A 13953-nucleotide genomic window follows, 5' to 3' on the forward strand; every position below is an offset into this window, starting at 1 on the left:
ACCATCAATAGTTGAAAAGGTGGTTGTTGTTGCCCATTGCCTAGGTAGCCTAATACCGTGGATAGTGCTTGGGGAGAAGTCAGTGGCTGTGGTGGGTGGTTGGCACCAGTTACATAGGGAAATGTAGTTATGAGGTCCTGGAAGCAAAATTTAGTTTCTGAGTAGGATGCTGAAAGCCAGGACCTCCAAGGTAGCTCTGAAATCTTACCAGTCCAACATATGGGGTCAGCTGGAGAGGTGCAGCATTTTAGTCGCAAAGCGTAGTTGAGATGATGGTCTTGGGAGGAGGGGTTTGGAATTTTTCAGGCATTGGGGAACCTTCTGGACAAGCCAAATTTGTAAAAAGAAGAAAAAGAAAAGAGGAAGGAAGGACGGACGGAAGGAAGGAAGGAAGGAAGCAAGGAAGGAAGGAAGGAAGGAAGGACTCTACTTAAACTGGGATGGAAACAGACTATTGGTGTTTAAAATTGAAAGATGCCAAAGCAGCTTTTAAATTGATTGAGAGAGGAAAGTCAGCAGTGGCCGAGGAGGATCTGATTTGGAACAAATCTTCTGGGATGTAGCTGATAAAATTAAAGAATATTTAAACAGGGGAGATGTAGAATTAGGCATTAGGAGTGCAGGGGCATAGGGTAGCAGTCAGAAAGGCCAAAGCACCACAGGTCAAAATGCAAGTGCCAAAGACACTTGAAGAGAGAGACTGTTTACAAGTGCTTATGCTACAAGCCTCCAAGCCAAGATGGGCAAACTGGAGTGCTCAGTCATAGAGGTTGGCATTGATATAGTGGGCATAACAGAAACCTGGTGGAACTGAGAGAACCAGTGGGTTCTCTGGATATGAGCTCTATAGGAAGGACAGGAAAGGACAATACTGGAGGTTGTGTTGCTTTGTATGTCAAATACAGCATTGAGTCCAGCAAGCTAGAAATCCCCAAAGGGACAGACTTCTCGCAGAATTGTTGTAGGTGATGATACTGGGTCCCAAGAGTAACTTAGTACCGGGGTATGCCTCATTTGCAATGCCCACATTTGGAGAACTGTATACAGTTCTCATTGCTTCACCCCAGAAAGATATTGTAGAATTGGAAAAGGTTCAGAAAAGGGCAACCAAAATGATCAAGGGATTGGAGCGACTCCCTTGTGGAGAAAGATTGCAGCCTTTGGGACTTACACAATAGAAGTTAATAAAAGGATTCAGGACATGGAGAAAGTGTGAAGAGAAACGTTTTAATCCATGTCTTCTAACATGGGGACTCGTGGGGGGGGGGAATGAAGCTCATTTTGGGATATTCGGGACAGATAAAAGAAAGTACTTCTTTACGCAGCACATATATCAAACTCACTCTTCTGGGAGGCAGTGTTGGTCACCAACTTGGACCAACTGTCTTTAAAGGATTAGACAAATTCATCAAGGATAAAGCTGTTAAAGGCTACTGGTTATGATGGCCATGTTCCATCTCCACTGACAGAAATTAGCCTTGCAGATGATAGAGTGCTGTTGCTTTCAGGTCCTGCCTTTGTGCTTTCCGCATTCCTGGTTGGTCACTGGGAGAACAGGAGGCCAAACTAGATGGGCCAGTGGCCTGATCCAGCAGGCTATTGTGTTATATTCACCCAGACCTTGTTTCTTTGCTTGCCCAATGGATGAATGCTTGAAGCTTGTGAGGAGGAGGGAAGAGGGACTTTGTTGTGTTTGATGGGACTAATATTTATTGGCAGACCAACTTTAAAACTGTTAATCAGATGAAAGAATACTGATTTAGGGCTTGAAAATAACCTCAGGTTTGGAAAGTTTCTAAAAATAGAGAATGACCATTCAGAGGAAATACTATCAGGAAATATCAGGCTTGATAGCATTCCCAGGTAGAATGAATTCTGTGAATGGCTGTTGCCATGGGGATCAGAGAACATTGAGAGAGAAACCAACTGAAACAGAACCTTGAATGAGGGTTGGTTGGAAGATAGCTGGCTTTTGTATGCTGTTGAGACACTTGCTCTGAGCTGCTAGGGATCTTAGCCTCATGTGGCACAGGGTGGTGTAGAAGCCTTTCAGGGCCAGCACCTCTGGAATATTTGTTTTGTTTGTCTGGAAATATTGGGGATAAATCATTGTGTATAACTGCAAGTGCAACATGTGAGAAAATGGGAAAGGGATGGGGAAGAGCAGGTGTAAAAGCTATAGCCCTTTCTGATACTTCCACTCTCTTTTTCGCTGTCCACAGCACGGAAAGCATCTCTGTCCGCCATACACTTTTCTTGTTTGGGTACTTTACAATCCTTGGCTAGGATGTGGGCGGGTGACTTGGGGAAAATCTATATAATTTCTGACAAGGTTTGAAGATTTAGAAGGAGCACAATGTTTCATTCCTCTTGTGGGTGCTGGGTAGGAGGAAATAGTTCCCATAGGTGCCTGCCTTGTAAGAAATTCAACAATTTGTTTATTCTTAATGCATGCCTATAACCGTATTCATTGTCTGAGCCCTCTGTATGTGAAAGTCATAAACAATTTTTGGAGAAAAGTTTAAGACTCTGCTTGGATATATTAAACCGCTCTTTAACTTTACCTGCTCATTCAAAACACTCTAACCAAATAAATGTAAAATAGCACAGTTTAATTCAATCTGAACCTATTTCCTTCTAATGAGAAAAGAGCTGTCAGAGTGGAGAAAGTGATGATGATGAAGAAGAAAAAGAGAAGACATTTGAGGTGAGTTAACCTTTCTTAAAGTATAAACCTTTTTTGCATAATGAGCTAGAGTAATGTGTTATTCAAACTTACCAGAAGTTAGAAAGTTTACTTAAACTCTTCCTGAGAACTGCATACATATTTATGAATGTCATTATGATCATGATAATATTTTCACTTACTGCAAAAAAATGTTTGAGATTGATCCTGCCCCATTTATTATTATTTTTTCTCTTACCTTCTCTCCTACACTTCATTTTTCCCCTACCTTTTGTTCCATACACCTGGAAAAGCTTCTTATCTTTCTTTTTAAATTCAAATTGTTCCTTCCATAGCTTTTATTTCATGCACATTATTACTCCAGTTGCAAGCAAAGTCTCATTATACAAAAGTGTCATGGAAAACTATTATAAAAATAAATAGCAGATGTTGCTGCACTGGGGTTACTATTTGTCTGATGATCCAATTCACAGCTGATTTAGTCCTATTGATTCTGGTTTAATGGGGTTGCGGGTGAATCTGTAAAACAGTCCATTTAATATTTTTGACTCTTACTCACCTTTTGGCTACTAATGGCAGATACCATTATATAATAATAATAATATATAATAATTTATTATTTATACCCCGCCCATTTGGCTGGGTTTCCCCAGCCACTCTGGGTGGCTTCCAGAAGGATATTAAAATACAATAATCTATTAAACATTAAAAACTTCCCTAAACAGGGCTGCCTATGTCAAGGAAACACAAATACCTCTGTCTGTATCTTCTCTCTCAGGAAAAAGAAATGGAAAAGCAAAAAACTCTTTATCAGCAATCTCGACTTCATGAAAGAGGAGCAGCAGAGATGATATTACAGATGATTAGTGCCAGTAAAGGTAGCATTCCGTAAAATGTTATATATTCATTTGTTTCTTTGGAAATATAGTCCATTCTATCTGAAGGCCACAGAGGAGATGATAGTTGCACATTAAACATACTAACGTTAAAAAACCACACCATCCATGTGGGACCTGCAAGAATATGTTGTACTGTAGAGTGCTCCTGTTTCTATCTTTGGAGGTCTTTAAGCAGAGGCTTGACAGGCATATGTCAGGAATGCTTTGATGGTGTTTCCTGCTTGGCAGGGGGTTGGACTGGATGGCCCTTGTGGTCTCTTCCAACTCTATGATTCTATCTGGCTGGCTTTTACTTTACTCTATTTCAGGATGCTCTGTTCCATTCCCCACCCATTGATTTTCCTTCCCTGCTCTCCAACAGTCGGTCAGCTTTCTGTGGCAGCTAGACATGCTCAGTCCTCATTGGGCTCTTTGGAATGGCTCCCTCCTGAGGATTCTTCTAAATAACAAATTGGACTCCTGCACCTTGATACATCCCCCTTGGGGATGGATGGTGCCTCTTTGACTAAATAAAGACCAGTGCTTAGATTCATTGCTATGAATATATATGATCTGCTTTACTTTGGTGATTGTTATAGTGACATTCGCTTCAGCTTTACTTTAGCACGAATCAAAGGAGTTGTGCATGTGCACTGAGGCAACAGTTCCACATATAGCAATGCTTTTAAACATTCAAAAGTTTGAAAAGCATCTCAGGATGTGGAGTAAGGTGCTGCTGCTTAGAAATGTTTTAAGAGAGTAATTACTTTACCATAAAATTATTCTGTTCTTGATTGACAGGTGAAATGGGACATATGGTAGTTGAAACCTTGAAACTTGGTATTGCTGTTCTAAATGGAGGAAACTCAGTTGTTCAACAGGTGGGCCATATTTGGATGTGATAGATCTGTATGCATGTTACTTTGATTTTGTTAATGTTTTACTGTTAAAAGCATTGAGAAGTTGAATTACTACTGAGGAGAATTCAGTTATTTTTGGAGAATGAATTTTTTTTTACAGAAAATTCTCTTTCTTTTTGCTTATGTCAAGTAAACTGGAAAATTCCTTACACAAATAAGGAAAAACCAAATCATTTCTTCTTTTGTTCAACCATTTCTTTTTCAGAAAATGTTGGACTATTTGAAGGAGAAAAAAGATGCTGGATTTTTTCAGAGTCTTTCTGGCTTAATGCAATCTTGCAGGTAAAGTCATGAAATATAACAATCTACTTCCAACTATGTCAGCATGCCTATTTGTATGACATTTCCCTCTCTCCATGTAATCTCTTCCAAGTGATATAAAAATGCCAATGTGATGTGGGATTTAAATGCTAGTATGAGAGATAGCTATTGGCCAGCAACAATTCCTGCAATTGTGGTATCTCCCCATTGTGATGACCGGAATAAATTATGGCTATATTGATGAATTTACTGGTTCAGACATGATTTTTCCACATGAACTTATATTTGTGGATAACTGGGTAGTATTTTGCATAGAAAAATATTAGGGGCGAACTAGAAACTGACAGCTGTTCATTACCATGAGAAATCATGGTTTATATGGCAATGACAATGAAACATGGAGCTAACTTTTTTCAACAAACCATAGTTTAGGTTAACCACAGTTTAGGGTTTAGAAATAATATTAAACTGTGGTTAATCAAAAATGGAAGTGAAAGCTTTTGATCTTGCAGCTATGTCAAAGGAGGAAGAGAGAAGTGCAGATTGTTTTCTTTATCAAAAATAAAGACATTTCTCATGACATCCAGTGACAGCTAAGGTGTTGTTTATGTATTAGAACTCAAGGATATTCTTGACATACTGTAGTTTAGACAGCAAATTGCCCCATCCCAAATATTCATAATGTTAGTTGAATATATATCTTAATTTGCTTTAATATCACTTGTAAGTAAATAGACTAGAAATTGTGATTTTATACAGTTTCATGCTTTCAACACATACATTTCAAAATGGAATTAGTAATATTTGCTCATTGCATCAATACTGTGTATCAGTGTGGACAAAAGTATACACAGTGGACATAATCATTGGCCACATGCATGACCTCATGGCACTACTGTAACTGTAGATGAGGCATAATCCAAAAAGGCTGGGTCGGGCGATGATGCAGCAAAAAAAGCAAATGCAATTATAGGCTGTGTCAACCAAGTATAGGGTCCCCATCAAGGGAAGTACCGGTAATAGTACTGCTTTGCTCTGCATTGGTCCAGTTCTGGCCACCACAGTTTAAGAAGCATATTGACAACCTGTAATGTGTGCAGAGGAGGGCCATCAGGATGATCAAGGGACTGAGAACCAAGTCTTATGAAGAATGGTTGAGGGAGTTGGGTATGTTTAGCCTGGAGAAGATAAGACTGAGAGGTGATGTGTATGATAGCCATCTACAAATATCTGAAGGGCTCTCACATGGAAGATGGAGCAAGCAAGTTTTCTGCTGCTCCAGAGGGCAGGTCCCGTACCAATGGATTCAAATTACAAGAAAGGAGATTCTGAGTAAACAAGTTATGTCCAGTGTACACTACAAATTGTCCTAGATGCTGTTGTACCATAACACCCCTGCTTTACCACTCCTAGGTAATATATTGATACTTATCGTGATCAAGGAATGTGTGCATAAACTTGCATTTTTTTGCAGAAACTGCATCCATTAGGTTATACGTGTTACTTAAAAAGCAGTGAGAAGATTTGGTACATGCACTTTTTGCCCCTCTGACTTCTCATACTTTCTCAACTGAGGGCGAATTTAAAGAGCAGCTTAGGTATCCGTCAGAGGGTTGGTTCTTTCTCCCCTCCTGTTTAAATCTTTGGTGTTACATAATGATAAACTAGCAGCGCCATTAAACAAACAAAAATCGGGATGAAAGAAGCGGCCCCACAGCCACAGTGACATGACAGCTAAGCTAACGCAATAGTCTTTATTCTTATGGGTATAATATAAAACATTTCCTACCAGAGGTGAGACACTTCTCCTGTCTTTGCTGGAGTCCTGGACTATCTGCTATTACATTTCCCTTCTCCAGTGTAAGGCTTTTTCCTTTGGAGCCAGGAGGGCTTGCTAGCCATCGCACCTTTGAGTATTACTGTACTCTCAAACTCAGGGGAGTTTATCAAGTGTTTGATTCTGACACTTGAGACATGCAGTTGAAAATTTAGTTGACAACAGAGACGTGGTAATAACAGAAAAAGTTGGGGGTATATGTTTCTTGTCTTCATGGTAGAGATGCTATATCAAATCTGGGTGTTGTAGGTTGTTACTGAAATAAATATTTGCTTATTCCCCCCCCTCAAAATTGTGTTCACTAACATTTACCCAGTGTGTCCTAATTCCAAATAAATGGGCCTTAGACTCACTGCTAAATAAACTTATCTAGGAGTAAGCCCTGTTGAACTCAGTGATTCTAACCTATGAGAAGAATACAAAGAATTGCTCTGTTAGCACAGTAATTGTACACTATCCTAATCCCCTCATCTTTGCATGGGGGTTATATATGGCAGAGTTAATGCTTTGACAGCCTTGCTGGTGGGTAGCTCTGCAGTTGCAAAGGTTCCTGCTGCACCCAGTTGGGGAGGAAGCTGCCACTGGCAATAGGGTCAGGATGTCAGAAGTTTTAGATCCAGTGGATGCAAAGTCCCAGGAGCCCCTCAGCTACCCCAGCCTGGAGATGGCACAGTATTTCTTTTGAACAACCAACACCCAGCCTCCTCCTGCCTTGGCCAGCATAAGCAGGCACAACCAGATCCAGCAGTTCTGCCCTGCTGCTCCATAGCCAGAGATTAAGATTCTTCTGTTAATTTGATATTTGAAAGTGTGTGGGTTTCCTAAGAATGTTATGTCTTCACCAAATGGTGGTAATTATAATGGAAAAGAAGCCAGCTTCAGTGTGATTCGGAAGAGCGAAGAGGAAACATCATTCATTCTTAAGGTATATTCCGTTCATTTCCATCTCAACATATCCATGCATTCGCTTGCCCTGATATCACAGATGGAATATTTTCAGGCAGGCATGTGTTATGGAAGGAACTTGGACCCCTTACAGATCAGTGAGGTCATCCACCATCTTTTAAAACCTTTATAACTCATTTTTACTGTTTGTATGTTTTGCTTGTTTGTATGCCAGCAGTTCAGGGTTTCTGTTGCTAATAGATACAGCAATCCTTTCTGAATTGTCTTTTTCTTAAAAAGTGTTCTTGACTTGAATGCCTTTGAGAGACAAAATAAAGCAGAAGGCCTTGGAATGGTTACTGAAGAAGGAACACGTAAGTATACTCATACTTCTAATTCACATAAGGATTACATTTCATTCCCCCCCCCCTTTTGATACCAAATTGGTCAGGTCTTTTTTAAAGTTTCTTCTGTTGATAGCCTCGTTAAAATAATGTAGCATTATACTATTATGGTTTTTTAAATAATTTTTCTAGAGAAACGGTTAAACAAAAGATATTGTGTAACTTGTAACTTGCTTACCCTATATTATTATTATTTTTCTTTGATCCACAGTCATCGTACGTGAGCGTGGTATGTTTGGGTTTACAGCTTTTGATGCTATTGTGTGTTGCAAACACAGAAAGAAATCTTCTTTAATTGCATCTTTCCAGACACCCTTTAGGTTTAGTTTCATGGTCTGCAGCCGGTTGCGTGTTGAGCTTGGACAATCAAGTTGATGCTTAATTAAAGAAGTGTCTTTCATATTTAAGGCATGGTTTGATAATGACTAACCATTTCCTATTAGATCTTTAGTCCTGTAGTTTTGACCATGAATGCTTTGGAGTGCTAAATATTTGGCTTTGCTTTTTTTCTGTTTCATAGTTTATTTTTTATCATTCTCTCCAGTACATTTCTTTTTTAAAAATTACTGTAAATCAGCTTACAGTATTTGCTTTTTATTGAAATCACTTAGTTTGAAGGATGCTGTTGGAAGACTATCTGTTCTGCATGTTTTGGAAATGACTGATGATTGCATAATTCATTGTACTGTATATTTTCAAGGTGAGAAAGTACTACAGAATGATGAGTTTACTAAAGATCTGTTTAGATTTTTACAACTGCTGTGTGAAGGTCATAACAATGGTAAGTGTTCTGAGAAATTTATTGTTTCATTGAAATCCTTCATTGAAAGGAATAACAATTCATTTTTCATTTAAACTGATTTTCAGTCCTTTAGCATAGGGAATTAATTAATCTGTTTCTCAGATAAAATGGTACCTCAGAATTCTCAAAAAATATTTTTAACATATAGTAGTTATTTCTAACAGGAAATCAAATTGCCTTTTATAAATTATGCATATTTTAAGTGGCAAAATAATCTGTGTAGGAGGAAATGCAAATGCTATTTCTGATAGCTCTTGCTTAAGAAATAATACTGCCTTACTATTAAGAATGTTTCTGTGGTTGTATCCATCAGCTACAGTTACTGAGCAATTCAGATTTTTCATTTTCTATATCAGGGGCAATGTGGACTCCAGCTTCCATAATCCCCAACCATTAGCCATTCTGGTTGATGTTGAAAGGAGCTGAACCCAAGCACATCTGGAGGGAACCACGTTGCCCACCACTGCTCTATAGGAACACAAATATAGAAATAATAATATTTTCATATCTTGCATTTACTCACCACTTTTATTTTAATTTTCAGATTTTCAGAACTACCTGCGCACTCAGATGGGCAATACCACCACAGTTAATATTATTATTAGCACAGTTGATTATCTTTTGCGCCTTCAGGTAAGTTGGAGAGTTATTTTAATTCAATTTCACTTCCTACTTTAGAAAGTCTCCATACTGAAATAGACTTTGGGTTTTCACTACTGTTGCTGCCTCTGTTCTCCTCTTTTCCTAAAGAGCTCCCATGACACTGGGCCAGTTAGCATGGAACCCTTACCTTCCAAGTCCCGGACTGCAGAATCCGGGACCGGCAGCCGTGTGGCACCGGAAGTTGCATCGACGTAACTTCCGGTGTTGCTTTGCCCTTCTATGGGCACCAAAAATGGCCGCCGCCGGCTTCGAAAGTCGCTTGTACGCATGTCAGGAAGTGCGTCAACGCAACGTCCGGTGTCACTCCGCCCATCTATGGGCACCAAAAATGGCCGCCGCCAACACCGGAAGTTGCGTCTATGCACTTCGGGACATGCGTAGATGCGACTTTTGAAGCCAGTGGCGGCGATTTTTGGTGCCCATAGAAGGGCAAATTGGAAAGAAAAAAAATTGCAGCCGGCAGGAGAAAATAATGGAGAAAAACGGGAGACGAAGTGATACGGGGGACCACCAGGAAAAGGTAAGTAAAAACGGTGGTTTCCCGGGGAAAACGGGGTACTTGGCAGCTATGATGGAACCATCCAACACAAATATAATTATTACTGTATTCAAAACAGAAATTCAAAAGAGGGTTACATTGAGTTTACATGCAAACTCTCTTAGGGATTATTGTAGAGTGCAAAGTTTTCCTAGGGGTTTGAGAATCAACAAGATTCTAATGATGCTTATCGATGTGGATGTTAAGATGAAAATGATATCTATATTGAAGAAGTAATGACAGAAGTTTACAATAAAGTAGATAAAATGTTTTATCACCAATATATTGTAGTTACAGCCATGCACCTTCAGCAGCTCTTTGTGGTTGTCGTATAGTATTGTGCCCTTGTATGTGATTTAGTTGGAGGGAGCTCCCGTTGCTCTGTCCCAGCTCCTGCCAACCTAGCAGTTCGAAAGCACACCAGTGCAAGTAGATAAATAGCTACTGCTATGGCGGGAAGGTAAATGGCGTTTCCGTGCGCTCTGGCTTCTGTCACTGTTTCCCGTCGTGCCAGAAGCGGTTTAGTCATGCTGGTCACATGACCCAGAAAGCTGTCTGTCTGTGGACAAACGCTGGCTCCCTCGGCCTGAAAGCGAGATGAGCGCCGCAGCCCCATAGTTGCCTTTGACTGGACTTAACCATCCAGGGGTCCTTTACCTTTTTCTTTCGTTGGAGTCCAACAACACCTGCACTGCCACTGGTCCCATGCCACACTCGCCCTGCCCAGTCTAGAGGCATAGTGACCGAGAAAGTGACATTTAAAGGTTTATTATTCCTTGATGGTGTTTGCAGTGGGTGTGAGGGAGAAATAAGGCCACAACTTTACTAACCAAGCTTCCATCTGATATGGAACTGATTAGAACTGCTGAACAGATTCTCAACGGTTACTGTCGTCTTTGAGCAACTCTCAGAAGAGAAAGAAAAGCTAACCCTTTGGCAATGTTGATTACCTCTAAAGTGGGCAGTTTCCTGCAAATGCAAACCTGCACATATCTACTCAGAAGAAAACCACATTGAATTTAGTGGGCATTGTTCCAAGGGAAGTTGGTATAGGATTCTAGTCTGAGATTAGCTGTATGAACTTTTTCGAAAGTTGATAAGAAACCATGGACTTGCAGGTTAGGATGGTTTGAATGTCTCATAGACAGGGTGCCCTTGTGCCTAGGTCCTGCTTTCAGGTTTCCCAAAGGCATATGGTTGGCCACTGTGGAAACAGAATGCTGGACTAGATGAGCCATTGGCTTGTTATGATTTTATGTCCTGATATCAAATGCAAAGGTAGCTGTGTTGATTGGTAGGTATTCTAGATACTATGTAACATATTAGTCCAACAAGGAGGATATTGAAGTAGGGGATTAAAAATAAAAAATCCTTCCAGTAGCACCTTAGAGACCAACTAAGTTTGTCATAGGTATGAGCTTTCGTGTGCATGCACTCAGGGCCGGCTCTTCATAGACCCCCGGTGGCGCAGTGCACCACGGCGGGGGGCTGGTAAGCTGGGCGCCGGGCTGGCAAGGAGGGCGCCGCGCGGAAACCAATTGCGCCCTGCGAGGGCGGGGCGGGCGGCGGAGCGATCTCCACCCCTCAGCACCAGGGCGCGCGATCTGCTCAAGACGGCCCTGCATGCACTATGACAAACTTAGTTGGTCTCTAAGGTGCTACTGGAAGGATTTTTTATTTTTATTTTGACTGCGACAGACCAACACAGCTACCTACCTGTAACTAGGGGATTAAGTTAATCTCTTGCAACTATAGATAAACTATGGCCCATTTCTTTATCCCTTGTTGAAGGGGTTGGATCATTGCTTAGTTGAGCCACTGCTGAAAAGAGCAGTTACCCTTCAGTCATGCCCTAAAACCATCCAGTTCTCCCAAGTGTTTGATGACTAAAAATATCAATATGCTTATTTGCTGTCTATACTGTTGCTGTTCTGAATATGTTTATTATTCATTTGTGCTTGATTATAAAATCTGAGCATTTACCCATCAGCTAAGGGCATTTTCCATAGATTTGATGCAGTTTGATTAGGCCCTCATAAAACATAGGGGGAAAACCCACCTATTGTTTATTCTTAGGAATCAATCAGTGACTTCTACTGGTACTACTCTGGAAAAGATGTCATTGATGAATCTGGACAACGTAATTTCTCTAAAGCATTGGCTGTGACCAAACAGATTTTTAATTCACTTACTGAATATATCCAAGTAAGTAGCACGTCGTTTCTCTATGTTTCATGTTGTGTACATGGGTGTGTATGTGAAAGAACTGCATGGATTATAAAAGCAACAGGTCTGCCCAGATTGTGCTTGGTAGAATTTCATGGTCACCAGCTGTAGAAGAGGCGCCCAATATACAATAGGGGGGGGATATCTGCAGACAAATGATTCACAGTGCTTGATTTGAACTGTGTCGCTTCCACAATACCTATGATGAAAAGGAAAGAAAACATAGACATTATATGTCTTCAGTCACCTGCTGGGTCCCCTTGCAGGAATACTGCTCCTTCTGACCAGCAGCTTAGATCAGACGTGTAGCAAAAATCCATTCTTGTAGCCCAGTTGTTAGTAATGATTTTGTAGTGCAGAACGGTCACTCCTAGAGTGATCAGCCCACCCCTTCTTATACATAGGGCTCAGAAAGGTTTGCAAGATAGTTTTCCTGCTGCTTCACACTCCGCCAACATATTTCCTCTCTGCATGACTTCTGTTGCCTCTCCTGATCTGCTGACGGTGCTCTTTATATTCACGGCCTCCCACACTTCCAGCCCCTTTCATTTTGTCCCATATCCATTCTGCTTCTTCATCTGCCTCAAATGAATGGAAAAATTCCTCAAATAAAAATGTAATACAGTATTATCTCTTTTAAGTTTTTGAATCCATTAAATTGTGTCCAAAATAATTTTTGCGACTGTTTTTGTTTATCAGAATAGCTGCTTGAAATAGAAATTTAAAGCATTTCCCCTTAATTTTAGGGTCCTTGCATTGGAAACCAGCAGAGCTTGGCTCACAGTAGACTGTGGGATGCAGTTGTTGGCTTCCTTCATGTTTTTGCCAACATGCAAATGAAACTTTCACAGGTAAATTGTGTTTGTTTGTTTCATAAGATTTTTATATACTGCTTGATTGTAATAAAACCTAAAAGCGAAATTAATTTGATAAAGAATGGGACATCGTGTGTGTGTGTGTGTGTGTGTGTGTGTGTGTGTGTGTGTGTGTGTATAGGCATGAGCTGTGTAATTTAAGGACATTAACTTGTAACATAGTTGATTGATGTTGTTGTTCAAAATCACCTTATAGGCATTCGATTCCAAAAGCTTTATTGGAGTTAGGTTGTCAGGAATGGCTTGCCTAGTGGGGTGAAGATGTAGCAATAGGCTCCAGGCAGTGCCATAGGTGCCATTTACCGGTGTTTGTGTGTGTGTGTGTGATGTGGCAAACTTGGGACTGTGCAGATGCACCAGCGTGCACACCAGTGTAGCTTTGCTTGTGCACCTGCACAGCCCCATAGCCTTGCCACTCCCTTGCCCTTCCTATCATGGTAATGCTGGGAAGGTAGGGCTAAGGCTCTGCCCTACTGGGAGAGCCGCTCCTGTTTATTGCGTTGCATCAGTGTTAAGCTTAATTTCTATTGGCCAATTTTAGACATCCATGGCTTTTTAGACATCCATTAAGAAACATGGCTTGCAAAACTGGGAATGAGTACCAGGGTCACACACTCCTTCCTTGACCTTCCCCGCCATTCCCCCTCCTCCTTATGCTGGATTTGGCACCAATCCCCCAAATAGAGTTCTTAAATGGGAGACTTAGCAGGGAGAGAGGAAGAGGAATGACTAGTAAGGGAAGGGAAGCAAGAGATATAGAATATGAGACATTAAACTCATTAATTCTCATAGCATTTTGATGTAGGCCCCACTTATCTCATGCAGATACAGTGGTACCTCGGTTTATGAACACAATTGGTTCCGGAAGTCTGTTCATAAACTGAAGCGTTCATAAACTGAAGCGAACGTTCCCATTGAAAGTAATGGAAAGTGGATTAATATGTTCCAGACCGTCCACGGAGTACTTAAACTGAAGCG

The 13953-nt window shown here is 40.7% G+C and overlaps 1 protein-coding gene across 2 annotated transcripts in view; it reads left to right on the forward strand.

Moving 5' to 3' along the window:
• RYR3 (ryanodine receptor 3) overlaps positions 1 to 13953 on the forward strand; it is a 264337-nt gene that overhangs the window by 225444 nt on the left and 24940 nt on the right. Inside the window, exons 77-86 of one of the 2 annotated variants that reach the window (XM_035110794.2) lie at positions 2651 to 2707; positions 3465 to 3564; positions 4366 to 4445; positions 4690 to 4766; positions 7768 to 7841; positions 8083 to 8100; positions 8572 to 8652; positions 9218 to 9306; positions 11951 to 12079; positions 12847 to 12951. In XM_035110794.2, coding sequence (XP_034966685.2) covers positions 2651 to 2707; positions 3465 to 3564; positions 4366 to 4445; positions 4690 to 4766; positions 7768 to 7841; positions 8083 to 8100; positions 8572 to 8652; positions 9218 to 9306; positions 11951 to 12079; positions 12847 to 12951 — 810 coding nt within the window. The remainder of the gene's footprint in view (positions 1 to 2650; positions 2708 to 3464; positions 3565 to 4365; positions 4446 to 4689; positions 4767 to 7767; positions 7842 to 8082; positions 8101 to 8571; positions 8653 to 9217; positions 9307 to 11950; positions 12080 to 12846; positions 12952 to 13953) is intronic. The other variant, XM_060273292.1, reaches the window with a different exon arrangement.

Source organism: Zootoca vivipara, chromosome 1 (assembly GCF_963506605.1).
Source record: "Zootoca vivipara chromosome 1, rZooViv1.1, whole genome shotgun sequence".
NCBI lineage: Eukaryota > Metazoa > Chordata > Lepidosauria > Squamata > Lacertidae > Zootoca > Zootoca vivipara.